At 38.2% G+C, this 16,961-nt stretch overlaps 1 protein-coding gene across 17 annotated transcripts in view; it reads right to left on the reverse strand.

Moving 5' to 3' along the window:
* Positions 1-16,961, reverse strand: part of AFDN (afadin, adherens junction formation factor) — a 129,038-nt gene continuing 112,077 nt past the window's right edge. For 7 of the 17 annotated variants that reach the window (XM_019549929.1, XM_019549932.1, XM_019549928.1 and 4 more), the window contains 5 exons: positions 16,574-16,609; positions 11,638-11,772; positions 7,663-8,176; positions 3,629-3,713; positions 1-2,218 (listed from right to left, as the gene is read on the reverse strand). In XM_019549929.1, coding sequence (XP_019405474.1) covers positions 2,074-2,218; positions 3,629-3,713; positions 7,663-8,176; positions 11,638-11,772; positions 16,574-16,609 — 915 coding nt within the window. In that variant the 3' untranslated portion in view covers positions 1-2,073. The remainder of the gene's footprint in view (positions 2,219-3,628; positions 3,714-7,662; positions 8,177-11,637; positions 11,773-16,573; positions 16,610-16,961) is intronic. The other 10 variants (XM_019549934.1, XM_019549941.1, XM_019549939.1 and 7 more) reach the window with 7 other exon arrangements.

A 16,961-nucleotide genomic window follows, 5' to 3' on the forward strand; every position in this document is an offset into this window, starting at 1 on the left:
TTGCAAGTTAAATACAATACAAAGTTTATTAAAAATAGGTTGCAAGTGAAATACAGTAGAAATGGGAAACTACAGCAGTTTTGATGTTTTTCCATAATAATGCACAGACAAATATGAAAAGCACTTTTACACATATTCACACTTGACCCGAATGCCCAATAGCGGCCAAATCCACTCAACTGAAGGTTATATATAATTTTTGCTAAGCCTTTTTCAGAGTCTAGCAGCAACAGTATTTCAGCCACAGCATAAAGGATTTTTTTTCCCTGAAGGAAAAAGTATTTTGTCACTGTAAGGCTGCTAGTGTTCTCGAGATAAATTGGGAGAGGCTTGCTTTCCTGATTAACAGACATAGCAAGCATGCAAATCCTTCATTGACACTTTGAAGGAGTTTAATCTTCTACTTCATATTTAACAGGTGAACTGGTAAAAGCACACTTTCAAATAAGAAACCTGAAATATGTAAAAAATATTTACACTCCAATTTCATTAACTTGCATTTATTTATCATACAACTCTTATTAAAAGTGATTTCTTTTCTAAGGCAGTGAAAGTCTACCCCTCTGTATTTGGAAGTGTCCAGAATTCCCTAAATATATATTTATAAGAGAACAATATGATACAGAAAAATCATCTAAAGCCAGGCTCAGGCTTTGTCAAATAGAAAATTTGTTTGGAATCACAATATATATTGTCTCAACATCACACAACGAAAAACAAACTGAGGAGGTCCTCATCCCAAACATCAGCCACATATGCATAGCTGAAGAAACAACAGTGGGGGAAAAAAGATGATCAAAAATTTAAAATTAAATAAGGCTATTATAGTGTGAGAAATTAGCTTGAACTGCCAAGCAGATTCTTTACAGAACAGGAAGCAAGTAAAAACTAGATAAATTAAAAGAGCTTGACTAGCACTACTTTCTTCACATGAGTAGTGATGGTTTGCAATTAACACACTTAGTCAAGCCATCTCCCTGATACATTCCATTCACAGCCAGCATTATCGTATTTCTTTCACAATTCGGTCTTCCTTTTTGTTACACCATTTTACTTCACCGGAAGTAGTAGGTTGCTTAACCATACAGCAACCTCCATCAATGACATCCATGTCTAGTTGCCAATATACTATTTATCCTATCCTCCTTGGAAAAAAAAACATGCATCAGTTAACCTAGCTTTGGAATTTTAAGTATTACCCCTGACTTCAACACTTAATCTTTTGGTCCTAGCTATATCAGGGCCACTAAAGTAGCTTGTAATCTATTGCTTGTTATATTCTGAAATTTCCACATAGTACAAAAAATCCCGAGGTGTCTCATCTCCACATGTTCTTAAAGGAGGTTTGAATACCAGACATTTCATAATATGATGGGGATGTATGCACGTATGTGCTTTTCCTTGGCTATGGATAACAAGTTCCTATTTTGCATCTGTTTACACCCAACAAAATCTACAGGATTAGAATTGTTTTATGCCAAGATTTTAACCAGGGAACTCCAATGCTAGGCAATAAGGTTTTTCACTGATATGTTAACCGTTTGCATGAACAGCATACAGTATATTATAAATCTGTATATAAAACTTAAGTCTTTTTTAAGACAGCCCCAATATTGGCTTTTAGGGCAACCAACCTACAGAAATCAATAGCTAGTGCACAGATTTAGACAGTTCAAGCTATTTTCACTCTCTCTGCTCAGCAGCTAAAACAAAGTGTGTTTGTAAAGGACCAGGAAACAGAACTCATCTTAGACAAGTGCTACTTGGTCTGGTGCAGAAAAAGTTAACTCCCCCCCCAAAAAAAAAGGAAAGGAAAAAAAGTTACCTTCACATGATTCATATAATTAGAATTGTACAGTGCTTTAAATGTATAAACCACAAACTCTTGGTAAAGTAAATCAGTTTTCTTGCTATTGCAACATCTCTAAATTTCAATTAACAGTCTGAGTTATAGAGGAATCAAACTCACTCTTTACAGAAAATACCCTCCTTCCTGTCTTCTAAAAGAGCCCCTGTGCCCCACCTCATTCTCTTAGAGACTTTTCCATTACATGAGATAAGGTGCCTTTTGTCTTATTTTGTGTTTAGTTCATTTTCCAGTTCCATTAATTTCCTAGAAGCCTTTACTTTATTGGATACATCCTGGCCCTGTGAGAAAAGACGTTGGCGTTCTCTGAACGTCAGGTTCTCTGGTGCTCCAGGTACATCAATATCTTGACTGGAAGAAAAAAAAACATTTGTTACAAGGTCTTGTTTTACATTTTCTTTCATTTAAAAGCTTAGGCCAGATGACTTATCCAACAGTACACCTGCCTAACTAATGGACGTTTAGGTTCATGTTTTGCAAGGCTTGTTAGCGCCAACAGTACCGGTACAATCATTTAGATGAGCCAATGCGGTCACTAACAACCTTCTCCGATTGTCAGACACATGGACGAAATCAACTGCTACTCTGCATGCTTCGCAAGGCCTAAGGGGGTAAACAAAGACCCAGCCATGTTACCAATATTGCTGAGACATGCTTTTATCAGTACTGCTCAGACTGGCTTGGCAAGCAAAATTAGGTATACTAACTTGTGCCTCTATGCATTACACTAGGCCTTCTGCTGGCACAGAAGTGTCATAGAAGCCCCACGTCTCTATCTGACATTGCTCTACTGGCAGAAATCTAAAATGTGGACGTGGCCTAAGCTCTTCAGTCTTTCCCCATCTTCATCCTTTGATATTACCTAACTCTCTGGTTGACTATTTCCATCATCTTCTTTGTGGACTCTAAGATACTGTTGTTCTGTTGGTGTCCTCTTCCCACCTGTGCTTGCCTGTACACCTGGAACACTGTTTTTGATCCAATCAACTATACTGTACTATGGCTCAATGTCTTGGCTCCATTTTGTGTACTTTAGAAAGTGTACAGTAGCTGCTGTAGCTCCTTTGCACCAGACAAGAAGCAAAGGACTAAGCTACATGTCTTGTACTTTTGCAACTTCAATATAACAGCTAAGTTAGCCATACATGTATGTACAGTGCATACAGAAGTCATTAGCTGTGCTAGCCTACAGACAGAAGCTACGGCAGGTGGCACCTTAGAGATTAAGTGGTTCAGAAGCTAAGAATCCCAGGCTGTTGCCTAACAAAAGCCCATGCCTCTATGAAGCCATTAGTATCTAAGGTGCCAGCCTGCCCTACCATACACATGTACTATGCAAATTGTTAGCTACATTGGGTCATTTTCTAAGCACCCAAAAAGACCAGGGCAGACCTGCAAATCATCAAGCCTGGCTGAAGGAGTAAAAAATTAGCTCAGTCAGTACCAGCTGAGTTCACTACTCTAAAAGAAGTACTTCAGATAAGCAGAAGTATGCAAGAAGTGTTGTATAAAACCAAGATCTATTCTGTAATAATCTGAGATATTCCAGAACAAATTCCAGAACTCCTTAAAATGTCCTGCTCATTTTTAAAGCTCTTCCTCTGAAAATCTCTTTTCTAGATTTAGAGGACCGTTGGAAGTCATTAAGCTGGGAGAAAAATGTTTCATGTATGTGAGTAGGATTAAAAAAAAGAATCCAGAAATCAACAGCTAATGAATACAAATAAAACAGTAAACCTGCACAGTATAGCTTTATTTCACCTTCTAGATCTTTTTTCTCTTGGATCCCGATAAAGTTCCTGGGCTCCAACAGTTGCCCCTGTAGATCCAGTGTAAGAATTTGGTCCTTATTTAAAAAAAAAAAAAGAGTGAAAAATAACAGTTGAAGGAAATTTATTGCCAGATATAAAGCTTTCAGGTTTACTTTCAAAAGGTGCAGTGCTCTTCAAAGAGAAACTCTTGTAAATTATTCCTATACTGTTAAAAAGGGCTGAAAAAGTGTTAAAGAGCCTGTCGAAATTGCAAGAATAATTATTTCTTTCACAGACTACTTTTGTTTCACAAATAAAAATTAAGGGTAAAACGTGCATTGTATTTAAAACAAACCATGAGATAAACAACTTTATAAGCATTTGATACCTTAAAGTTTATTTATTATAATGCAGAAATGCAAGATACTTAAAAGGGGGCTAAAGAAAAGACCTATAATGCAACCTACACTTTTTCTGCAGGGCTCGTCATGTTAAAACTAACATTTACAGCTATGATAAGTGTAGCCCACACATCTGAATATCCTATTATGACAATTCCTCTACTCAGATTAATCTTTTAGTTAGGTTTTGAAAATATTTGAGAACTTGGTAAACTGTACTACCAAGTATGACTCTTAATCTCCCATTTCTGTGCTTCTCTGTTTTGCATGCAAACACCTTGCAGCACTGCACCTTTGGATTTAGTTCAGACATTAAGATACATGGATTCAATAGAGACTATAAGTACACTCCAAAAGATCACAAGACTAAACAAATTTAATCCCAATCAACATTTTTTTACATTACAGTCAGCTTTTAATTATGCTTCCTCTCAATTATCTGTATCATTAGGCAGCCAGTCAAAATAACTGTCAGTATGATTCTCAAATTTGTTTTCAGATTTCCATTTTTGGTCCCTTGACATTGTAAATGTAATGTCTTGTGAACTTCCTTCTACAGGAAGAAACTTATTCTTACTCTTCTTCCACAGGTAAATTTTGAACTTCAACTAATTAGAAGATTAAAGTTTGGGGGGAATAAAAAATAACTTGTTCGTATTTCTCTGCCAGATCAATTTAACAAATATATTTATTAGAGGCCACATGTATGTGTGGATTAGACAAATATTTTTAGCTATAAAGTTGCAACACAAATCACATAAAAAACGTAACTGAAATGTTTTGAAGAAATAAGTAACTGTCTTGTTCAGCCCAAGATACCATTTTTGACTACTAGCATCCATCTAACTTTGAGGTCATACTTGCGTCTGCCTCATTAAAACTGCTCAGACTCTCAGTCCCACAGTAATGGAGCCAGTTTTTTAAAATAATCCTTTAGGCAAACCAGTGGAAGAAGGTGGGAGAGTGCAGTTTGCAGAAGCATGGTCTGTCTACCAGTCTTAGCATTCATAAGAAAAGAGCTATTAAGGACAGTAATGTTATAGGGCTAGTGAGATGGAAATATGACAAGCAGCATAGTGAATCTACATTTTGTGCAAATGGCTTTGTATGTTACACAGGCAGTCTTCATAGATGCTAGAGCAATCAAGTGAACTATTTAGCCTGTTCCTATAGTTTTTTTAAAGTATGAATAAAAGTACTCAAAATGCTTTTTTATGCATAAAGATCATTACAAGTGAAGTGTCATAGTGCTGTGTTCCCTTTCCCTTTTGACTTGCAAACTGTCCTCTTGACTATTTATTGAAAAACAAAGCATCATTAAAATGTGTGTCACCTTCTTGAGGTTCCTCTTTTCCTTTAATGCATGAAAAACCAGAAGAATGTAAGATTGGAAAATATAATTAAAGGGCAAGGGTTTTAGTGTTTTACAGATAGACAGGAGTGCATTAGGGATGATTAGTGAATAGCAATTCTAGTTACTTAACTTATTCTTATGGAGGCTTCAAAGTGCCAAATAAGCAAAAGGAATTTACAGCATTCTTTAAGCTTATATGTAAAGATACAAAACCTGGTTTTATACCTAATCCCAAATTAGCTGCAATTGACAATTTCAAGTGCAGAAAAAGGAAAAGGTACTTTAAAAAGATAAAAGAAATACAATATTATTTGCCATATTTAAATAAGCTTACGTTGATTACAAAGCTGCTTTCCTTCGGCTCATATTAATTTGAAACAACAGCTATATGTGGGTCTCAGCAGCTTGAGTCCAACTGCTTCTAATGTGGAACCACATTTGCAAAAAAAGTAATAGTTACTTTCCCTTCAGTAACTGCACTTTTTCATGAGGCTATAGTAAGTACAGATCCCACTGTAGATGCTCACAAGCATGCATATCAGACTTTTTAAGTCTTCTCAGTGCCTGCATGTTTTTCCAGGGCCACTTTGTCCTGTGTAATGACAAAGGGTTAGGCAGCTACAATACTTCCTCAGAACACCCAAATTAAAAGGAAGCAGAAGTCAAGGAAAGTAAATTGAGTTTGTCTTCAAAACTAGTTGAGAAAAGGATGAGTCTGGCAGTATGAAAAGCGGGTCAGACACTAGCCAAATTCCACTTTGCTGCCTCATTTTTCTCCAGGCACCGAGGGACAGTAATGGCCACTCGGCCTTTTTGCCACTGATGAGGCGTAGAAAGTAGCACTGACCTAAGAGAAGGACCCAAGGGATACCGCTACTCAAAAATAATCTGATTTCATGTTCACAAACTATGTCCACACTTATCCACATGGACACACTGAAGAGAAGAATAAATACGTTACACATTTTCTCTTAACTGGTCATGAAGTCCAAATTTTAACAATGAACTTCAGCCCATGTTAACTTCCAAGGCTGAGAACAGTTAAAAGAAAAAAATCTAGTGCTCTCAGAATGCTGCATGTTGTTGAAATTAATGAAATTAAAATTGTTAATTAGGCTTTTATTTACCACTGTAATTGCTTATTTGTATTATAAAGGGGAAGAGGAGATGGAAACATGGCTAATGTGGGAACTGAGGAGGAATTGAAACTAAGGCATTTTGATGGAGATTAAGCTATTGCTTTCAGTTATAAGGTAACCTGTACTACACAAAGCAGAAATATTGTGACCACTGGAAGCTCCCTGGAATATTGTTTGTATTGTATCTGAGCCCCCAAGGTTACCATGGACTTGACTGATTAAGAATTACAAGCATACGAAGACCCTTTAAAGCCATTTGCACACATTTTAGTTAGAAAAAGAATCCCTTTCGTACTAAAAAAAAGAGGGCAGAAGATAAGCTCCCACCATTAACCAACCAGAAAATATATTTCTTATGTTCATGGAAGACATGTATAGAAGCCATAAGCACACAGTGGTCAACCAAATAAACAAGAAACAATTATTGGAAGGTACAAAATGAAAGCCAAAACCAACAGTACTTTCAAATGGTCAAGTAACAATTAATCAAAATGATTTTTTCCTTTATAATCTGAAACATGAGATTTTTTTTTTTAAATCAGTTTGGCAAAGAATAAAGAAATTTGACAGATTATAAGACAGGGTTGTCCAACTTCTATGGAGCTGGGGGCTACTACCCCAGAAGCCACATCAGTGAGAGGCACGGGCCTCAGGGCCACCCCCCATCACTTGCTGCCCAACATGCCCCCTCTCTCCCCTCAAACTCCTGCACTATGTGTGTGGATAGTGCCCTCAACCCCACTCTTCGCAGTATGGACACGGGCAGTGGCCACCTTTGCTTTACTGCTGCACCACACAGTGAGCTGTGCCTCCCCACCTCCTGGGGCTTGAGCAAGAAGCAAAAGCTGAGGGAGGGAGGGGGAACCTAGAGACCCCAGATGCAGCAGTAGCCCAACTGACAGGGAGAGCAGCTGTCTGGCAGGAGCCCAGGGTCTGCATGATAACGCCCCATGGGCCGCACGTGGCCTGCGAGCCACCAGTTGGACAGCCCTGGATTCAAACATCTACAAAATAAGAGAATTCACACGGACGTCAGAATTTTCAGTTAAATCACCACAGTAAGAATATAGTGATTATATCTACAAACACCAGAGTGGGAAATGTGCAGACAGGTTTGTAGAGAAAGACTTATTTCATTGTTAATCTCTACCTTTCGAGCTGCTGGGATGGAAGAAACTTGGTTTGTGTGGTGGGGGTGGGGGCTGACTTGTTTTGGTGATAGTACTGTTGGCATTGACAGAGGGTGGCTGGAATGAGTTGGAAAGAAAGATGCCATCTGAAACTGGGTGCGGCTGGCGGGAGGGCTGCTGTGGCTTAAGGGTGGCAGGAGGAAGGTCACCATAAGATTTTCTTGTGCTGGAGTACTTATCCTGACCTGCTAGATTGGAATCCTCCTCCTCATCATCATCATTGTATGCAACAAACTTGGCAGTATAAAGCGTGTCAGGGGAGAGGACCTGTGTTTTGAGGTAAGAGGTGTTTCGCTGAGGTGGGGGAGGAGGAGCATTAGATGAAAGGGTTGGGGGTGGGAGCTCATATTCCCGTGGAAGTGGAGGTCTGTACAGACCAGGCTCATCAGATTCCAGTAATCTTCGGTCTGCCTCATCATGCTGCCTGCGCCTTTCAGCTTCCAAGCGACTGTAATACCCTTCTTCCTGTCGCCTCTGTAGGTCCACAGGAAACAAAAGCAGTTGTCAGAAAACAGAGGACATTTACATACAGGATAGATGTAATTTTTCCTCCACAAAGTAGCGAACAAATTTTTCTTCCTTCTTCTCTAGCAATAAGCATTGAAGCCATACCTAATGGTATACAGAATACATTTGCTATAGTAAAAAATGACCAAATGGTCTTGTAACAATGTCAATTTTGAATTATTTCTAGACTCGCTACATACTTGAAGCTAATAGTGTACTTGTGTCCAAAGTAAATAACCTATATTTACTAATGACATTCTCCCTTCACTGATATTAAAAAAGTAATAGTATACATAGAATTTAAAGGAATGTCAAATCCCAGAATTTCACACACTGATAAAGTAAATATTCACCAAAACAGCAGAAGTCTAAGAGTTAGAAAAAATGACCAGGAACTTTGTCAGAATACAACTGTGCTTTCTCTCTACTGAAGAGTAGGTTAATCAAGAACTTTGGAGTTGACTAACAGTGCAAAAACATTAGTAAAATATCTTTTATAGAATCATAGAAAAGTAGGGCTGAGAGGGACCTCCAGAGCTCATCTAGTCCAGTAGTCCCCTTGCATAAGGCCAGATCATCCCTTTCCAAACCATCCCGTATAAATCCATTACCCAACCCAAGAGCAAAATTACAGTGTCAACCCAGACAGTCACAAGACATAACACCCTAACCTGCCACAGGTAAACCAGGAGAACCACACTGGTCAACGTCCTGCTGCTCCAAAACAAGTTATTGCATGGACAACCTTAAGGTCCTGCAATTTAATTGTTTTTATTAAAGCATATTAATTTATTTAAAATAAATTTATAAAAAAAAATTTTATAAAATCCTAAAAAACAGGATTTTAAATCCTGTCGTTAATGACTCTGTTGAAGCATCCCCTGCAAATTCTCAGAAAAATATCATGCCCTTACTGTTTCTATGGGGCCACAATAAAACTCACCAGAGCTGTCCAACTGGCAGTGCAAAGAGGGGTTAACAGGCAGTCTCTTGGCTCCCACCTGGACACTACAGCTCCCTGCTCCAGCTGCCACCACAGCTGGTGGCTTGGGACCTTCTTCCTCCCCTTGGATTTTGCTGCCCGACTTATTAGGGGGTAGGGAGGGTTGCCTGCAGTGCCATGTGAGGCAAGGTACTGCACCAGGGCAGTGGGAGGAGGTGCCTGCCCTCCTGCATAGTGGAGTAGGAGCATCTGCCCACTCAGCCAGAGGAGCACCTGTCCATCTGCAATGCAGGTGGGAGTATTTGCCCAGTTGCATGTGGTACAGTGGGCTGGGGGGCACTTACCTGTTCATGTCTATGAACAGTGTGCAGTCCTTACTTTTGCAGCCCATAGGGCATGTGGCCCCTGGCTGCTTGCAAGCTGAATAGCCCTGATCTATACTGAGGGTTGGGCAACCCTAAAAATCAAACAGGTCTAATAATGCACAGTACTACACTGCTATTTTACTTCTATCATCTCTGGACCTGCTGGGTACCCCTACCATAGGCAGACTGATGTTCAGTTCTGGGCGCTGCACTTCAAGAGGAATGTGGCTAGCATTGAGAGGGTCCAGATGAGGGCCACTCAATGGTCAAGAGAGGCTACAGGATCCAAACCTATTCAGCCTCCACAAGAGAAGGCTGAGAGGGGATCTAGTGGCCATTTACAAACTCACCAGGGGGGACCAGCAGGAACTGGGGGAGGCTCTGTTCCTCCAGGCACCACTCAGGGTTACTAGGAATAACGGCCACAAATTGTTAGAGAGAAGGTTCAGGCTGGACATCAGGAAACATTACTTTACAGTTACGGCTGCCAGGCTCTGGAATGGGCTCCCAAGTGAGGTGGTGATCTCTCCTACCTTGGGGTCCTCAAGAGGAGGCTGGACAGATATTTGGCTGGGATGTTATGACCCCGCCACCCGTTCCTGCCCGGGGCAGGGGGTTGGACCTGATGATCTGTTTAGGTCCCTTCCGACCCTAAGCACTATGGTACTAAATTTCCCTTCTAATTTTTGAATTTAAAAGGCTTTTATGGTTCTGTAACAAAGATGTTCAATTCTGGACTGACATCTCTCAGACCTGTATTACCTGCATACAGACTTATTTTGTAATTAAGGGAGCCTGATCCCATCAACGCTTGCGGTGGCTGGGAACAAGACATCTTTTTCTCCTGTATAAAGGCTTTGTAGCACTTAGATGTCAATGAATTTTCGGCTATCAGGTACACCACGGTCTCTGCTAAAGACCAAATTTGTCAGTCATGAAAAGTTGCTGTTCAGCAACTTAAACAACACTCCAGTGAGAAATGGAAAAGATCTACTGATCAAACTGAACCTACCCTCCACCAGCTCAAAACTATTTCCTCTGATATATGCCTCAATACTCTGGGGCATCTAGTTACAAGCGACCCAAATGATGGATCTGTTACCATTTCCTATGTTTTCTTCTGTTTTTCACTGGTGCATTGTTTTCTATATCACTGAAGAGATCTAGAACTTGTTATTCTTTTCTTACCGCATCTTTCCAGCAGGTGCTCCTCTAAGTATTAAAATATCCTTTCCCTTCTTCTAAAAATTGCAATTTCATTAGTGTTCCAGGTGTTAACAGGAAGAAATAAAACTGTCACTTCTCTGGTGCAGTCAAATATTTATGCCACAAGTATTAAGTCTCAATAAGGGGATATATCTTCTAAATACGTTATGGCAAGCTTCTCAAAATGTATACATAGAATTTAAGGGAATGTCAAATTCCACATTTTTGAAGTAAACTTCAAAATCTTAGTGATCCAATTTTCCAACACAACAACATCTACTATAATCAAACTTCCTGCAGGAAAGAGCCAAATTCTAATTTTGTTTTTTTTTCCTGGTTCTAACAAATGTACTAAAAATATAAAAGAACATTTCCTCCACCATCGCCATCTCTGAGTCCTATAAAACTGTTTATGCCAAAGCAAAAACATACAAAGTCTTTAAGTCTACTAGATCAAGAAAAGTCATTTTTGTGTTTCTGCTTCCAAGAACAGAATTTCAGTGAAGTGTCATAAGGTCACCAATATAGCATACAGTCATAGTCTCAATTACTAGTATGCTCATTAGGTCAATCACTATCAAAGAACATGGAAGTGTCCAAGGGACAGAGGAAACCAAGAAGCCAAGGTAGAGAAGGCTCTGAAGGTAAATTCTAGCAGAAACAGCTAAGCTCAGAGGGAAAGTGGAAGCTTAGGTGTCTGCTGAGTTATCAGTGAATTCCAAGCCAGTAAATGATGGGCTTGAATAGTAATTTAGGTTCTGCATTTTATTTTGGATGGGACAAGGACTCGGGCCATGAATGTTATTGTTTTGTTAATGTATTCACCTCCCCCTCCCCCAAAACCAAATTGTTAGTGGTCAGGCTAAGCAGTTGAAGCCTACAAAGAATCCTTGCTGCACTCAGAAGACCATAACCTTTTCTTCAGCCTCTCTCTTGGTTCGCTCCTCCTCCTGTCGCCGGCGCTCCTCTTCTTGCCTGGCCCTATCTTCTGCTTCTCGTTTACGCATCTCTTCCAACTGCTGCTGTCGTCGGCGCTCCTCATCCTGTAACTAACAAAAACATGCCTTAAATTTTTTTTATAAGTTCAACTTCCCCTAGATATGAGAGAGTGTGCGCGTACACCTTGCTCATGTAAACAAGTCCAATACCACATACTATTTTGCTGATACATTAAATCAACACTACTTTCCACTGTCCAGCAGTGATTAAGTACACTATGTTTTGCTTGAAAGTTTCTAAAAACAAAGCCTAAACAAACAGAAACACCACACACCGAATTTCTAATTGTGGCACATAAAGGACAAGAAAAGCATAGGAAGGAATTTACTGGTTTCTTTTCACTGCTTGACAGTGCTGCACCCCTCAGACATGCAGATGTCCACTAGGAAAATGGACAATGAGGCAAAAAAGATGAGGATGCCTGAATGACACAGTTCACAGACTAATGTCTAGTAGCTAGACAGAGCTGTAAGAGCTATCAGGTAAGCAGGACGATCCATCGGAAAAATTAGCACCACTCCAAATATGTCTGTATAGGTTCAGTGAATTTGTCTAAGACCTGTCTATGATGGCAAGTGTAATTATTGGGATAACAATTGAGTAGAGAAATTACCTGGCACTTGCATGTGAATCCATTTCTTATTGCTATGAATTTTTTTAAACTGAACACAAGATTACCTTGATTTTACTTGTTTTTAAAAGATGTTGTGATCCGTTTATGTAGTTTACTGCTAAATATATTCAGCCTATTCTTAACCCTAACCAAATGTTTTATGCACGTTAAGCAGTCACAGAAGTAGCTGGACAATTTAAATATGAAACCATTATATTTCTGAGGGGAATCTCCATGCAAGGGTTTTGATTTTTTCCTCCCCATTTTCCATTAGAATATATAACTCTCATTAACATGGAGTAGAAGAGATACATGCGTATGAAGAAGACCCCCTTGTTCTACTGGGTACATCTCCATACTGCCTGAAAGCATCCTAATTTTACAATATTTTTTCTTAATCTTGACCTTTGCATTGTTCCAGAAAACTGTAATTGCCTTGTACATTTCTTACCAAACTCTACAGCCATACATTTCTTACCAAAAATTTTACTTAACATTTGAAAGACCCCCCCAACAATATTCCATTAAAAATGACCTTGTTGTAAACAGTCAGTTTTGCATTTACATGATTTTTTTCTTAACTGTTTTTGTCACTAACATGCTTCCCAAACTGAAATTACTTACATGTTTCCGGTTTTCTAGATATTACATAGCACCCTTTATAGAAGCCTACCGTCTCGTTTACCCTTACATGTCAACTGATTACAAGTTTGCATTTTAAAGCTGAGAATGCCTCCAATTTTATGGTCAAAATACGTTAAGTGTACGAGTCCTTAAAGAACTTTTAATTGAATTTTCAATATAAAGCAAGTCAATGTTTAAATGAAATAAAAATTACTGTTCATATAGGCAGGCGTTTGAGAAATATATACATATATGTCAAAGGATGCTACATACGCACGCCAGTTATAAGAAATTAAATTTCTCATTCTAAAGGAAATCTTTTTTGTAGTTCTTGGCTCAAGACTACACAAACATAAAATAGAAGGCTTAATGTATTCAATTATATCAAGACAGAAGGGAAGAAAACTACCGTTATTAATTAAAAACTCTTTAAAATAAGCTCTTTTCCCCTACCCTTAATTTTTTTTTAAATACAAGTCTCCACTTTACATATTCTTATTTTTTAAAAGATGATATAGAAGGAGAGAAGTGAAAAATCCATAGAAAGAGACTGAAATAATACAGATATATTTTGAGTGGAAAGTAAGTACAAGATATTGCGAAAGTATCGAGAAATCCTTCACTGTTTAAAGCACCTTAGGAAAAGGCGTTCGAGCGAAATGATACAAAGTGAACTATAAAAGTAAAAGGAGGTGAAAAGAGGACAGCCTGAAGTATAACTTCTTGAGATTGTAAATGAACACACCTAACCGGAAAATGAGAATAAAAAATACACAACCTGCCAATTTGGGAACTGATGTCAACATGCTAACTATGATAATTTGGGAGAGAACACTGCACCAGGTTGGAATGGCCCAGCCAGATCAGAGGCAGTTTTAGGCCTATATCCTAGAAAACAGGCCAAGAATGATATATAAGGCTTAAGTGGGAGACGACTGAGGGACCACTATAGGAGGACACTGTCCCTTATGCCCCAGACAACTAGCTTCTATTTAGCAGCCGTCACACAGATGAAGAAAGGGCTGTTGGGTTGTCAAAGCACGCCATACTGCTTGAAGCAATTAGTTTTTGTGATCATATACAATGGCAATGCTATACTAACCCTCAAGCGGGGAGTGAAATCAACTCAACTGCTGAATTTTCAAGACAGTATAAGGAAAATATATAACCACTAGTCCCAGTTATATCCAAAGGACTCTTGCAATCACACCACCATAGATTAGTTCGAACATCTTAAACATAAGGCTTTTCTAAACCAAATTATTACATTTTTATTTTAGAAATCTGTCTTGCCTCCATTCTGTCTCACTACAAGGGACACCCAACAACATACTATTGAGACCTGCAGTACTGCTCAAGAGACAAGGAGGACACATTCATTACAAGTAACAAATATGAAAACACAAGTTTGCTCTCCTTTCAGTGCTTTTGCCAAAGTATCATGTTTACCTAGTAAAATACAGAAAAAGCAGTTCTTCAGATGCCTATGATACATTACTGCTGTGATGCGATAAGCATGAATTTAGCCAGCAAGCGCAAGGTATCGAGTGTGACATGCTTATGAACAAAATATGCAGCCTTAACAGATCATCTATCTAATTTTGAATTAGACAGCCTAGAACTCCCTCACATGACAACGCAAGGGGGAAAAAATAAAATCTGATATATTAGGAGATGGGCTTTATTCATGAAATAGCTGGTGTGCACATGGCTTTAAAATTCTAGATACTAACAATGCTCAATCAGGGACAGGAACATTTTTTCTAAGTTATAAGATTTGATATTTATCTTTATACAGCCACTTATGGCAGGAGATAAATTGCTTATTTTAACTGGGTTAAAATCAATAATGGCCTATGGAGCTTAAAAGAAAAAGTATAATAAAAGGTGACAATTAATTTTCATTAAATATGTTCAGGTCATCTTAAAAAACACAACAGGTCCCCTACAGATTAACTCTCCTGTAGAAGTCAGACAGCTATGCATGTATACATGGATGGGGTAGAAAGACAAGAAAATGTAACTTAGATGGCTAAATTTCAGTATTGTTATTCCCAAGCACTTAAAATATGCCAAGACTCAAGAACTCATGGTAGTTTAAAAGTGATGAAAACTAGAAGTAAATATATAAAAATAAATCTTGGACTTGTTTAAACTGCCTTTTGGCTTTTAGCCATTAGAATTAATATTTTCAAGCTCTTTTTCAGAATAACAAGGAATAGAGACTTGCTTTTTAAAAATTAAATCTGACATTAATCACAAATCATGTGACTCCAAGAACTGGGGATTTAAGAAACACATCAAATATCATAAGCTTCATGGTAAAGGAAAAAAAAACCCAAAAACTAAGAAGTTGGCAACACTGAAAGCTGGAAAATCCACAACATTTCTGAATGAGCTGCTAATTAGAAAAGTGAGAAACCTCGTCTGTTTTTGCTGCTGCCAGAGAACTCTCAAACTGTAACAGTTATAATCTGGAGCCAGATGTAATGAACATTTTAGAAATATGAAACAACTTGTCTGAAGCATGCATTTATAAACTGTTCCTATAAAACAGCATTTGTAGTCCAAGTATTCCAATGCCAATTTTTTTTTAATTATATCTTTGTTTTGAGTGGTGCAGATGATTATATTTACAAGACTTGCAGCCCCAAACTTTGGCTCAGACATGTGAACTGTGTTCAGATTACTATCAGGCCCAACTATACAGTAATACTTTTTGACGGTGAGAGTTTCTTCTCTAAAGAAAAACACAAAACTATTTTTATTCTCCATCTATTTCCAGTGCTGGCAATAAATGCAGCTTTAGTCACTAGTCTAGCCAGTACTGCCCCAGTTTATGCAATTATTTACAAGGGATTGTTTATCTTTAATTTTTAAACATGCAAGAGAATGGGTCTGACTGGTGGACAGTATTCTTTAAGTGAATTTAGAAGAGGGAAGTAAAAAACTGAATTCACATAGATACCAAGAAAAGGCTGAGATACTAGTTCAGAAGCTGGTTCTCTGGAGTTAGCATCTTATTTCTATTTGAACAATCCCCATCCCTCAAGAAATTAGTAAAATATTGTTTAGAGATTAACATGGAAGCTCAATCAGTACACAAAGTCATTGCACACAGGAAGACAGAAATATGACCTCTAGGATAAATAGGCCAAATACATTTATGGGACTTGCTAGATTTAAATATCTTGTGTACAACTGTTAGAACAATTTCATTATATCTGTGCAAAGGGGGGGGGCTTTTCTATGGTTTAAAACTAAACTGAGAAAAACCTCACCCTGTAGTTTCTTTCCTTGAACTTCTTAGTAAGTTTTTATGAGTCTACAGTTTTACAGAAATATCAAATAAGCAGTTTTATATTAGATCACAGCTGCAAACAACTCAAAGCACAATCGAAACACAACCACTAAAAGGACAGAAGCAGGGAAAAGCAATAAATTGCACAGACCTGGAAACATTCAAATACATGCTTACAATTAATTTACTGTATCACACCTCAATTTAGATCACCCCAAATATGGCAAAGACAACACCCAATGCATACTGGATCATTATTAAAAAAACCGAACAAGGCAGAGAAGATATACTGAAGAGAAAGAAACAAACATACCAAATCTAGAACAGAGATTGCTGGCACAGCAGTCTGCTGCAGGTAATAAGAGAAGGAAAAAAGAAAGATGCACAGTGAAAATAAAGGTAAGTTTAGATTTCTGATATGCCAAAAGCATTTTCCTTTGATTTGTTAGTTTAGCTGATTTAGAAAGATTTAAAAGCAAGAGAAATTGAAGACTTTCATACTATACTGCTGAACCCAAGGAACAGTGAAAATCCAAATACACAAATGCATTTAAGGGATTTATATTAACCATTTTGGATGCTCTGCTAATGATTTATCTTTCTGCAATTCTACTTATGCCATCTCTAGCAATACAGGCAGATAATGCAAAAGAAGTGCAGCTCTTTAAAAAAAAAAAAAAAGAAAGAAATTAAGTAAAGTT

The sequence above is a fragment of the Crocodylus porosus genome, unplaced genomic scaffold (genome assembly GCF_001723895.1).
Source record: "Crocodylus porosus isolate Cpor-Errol unplaced genomic scaffold, CroPor_comp1, whole genome shotgun sequence".
NCBI lineage: Eukaryota > Metazoa > Chordata > Crocodylia > Crocodylidae > Crocodylus > Crocodylus porosus.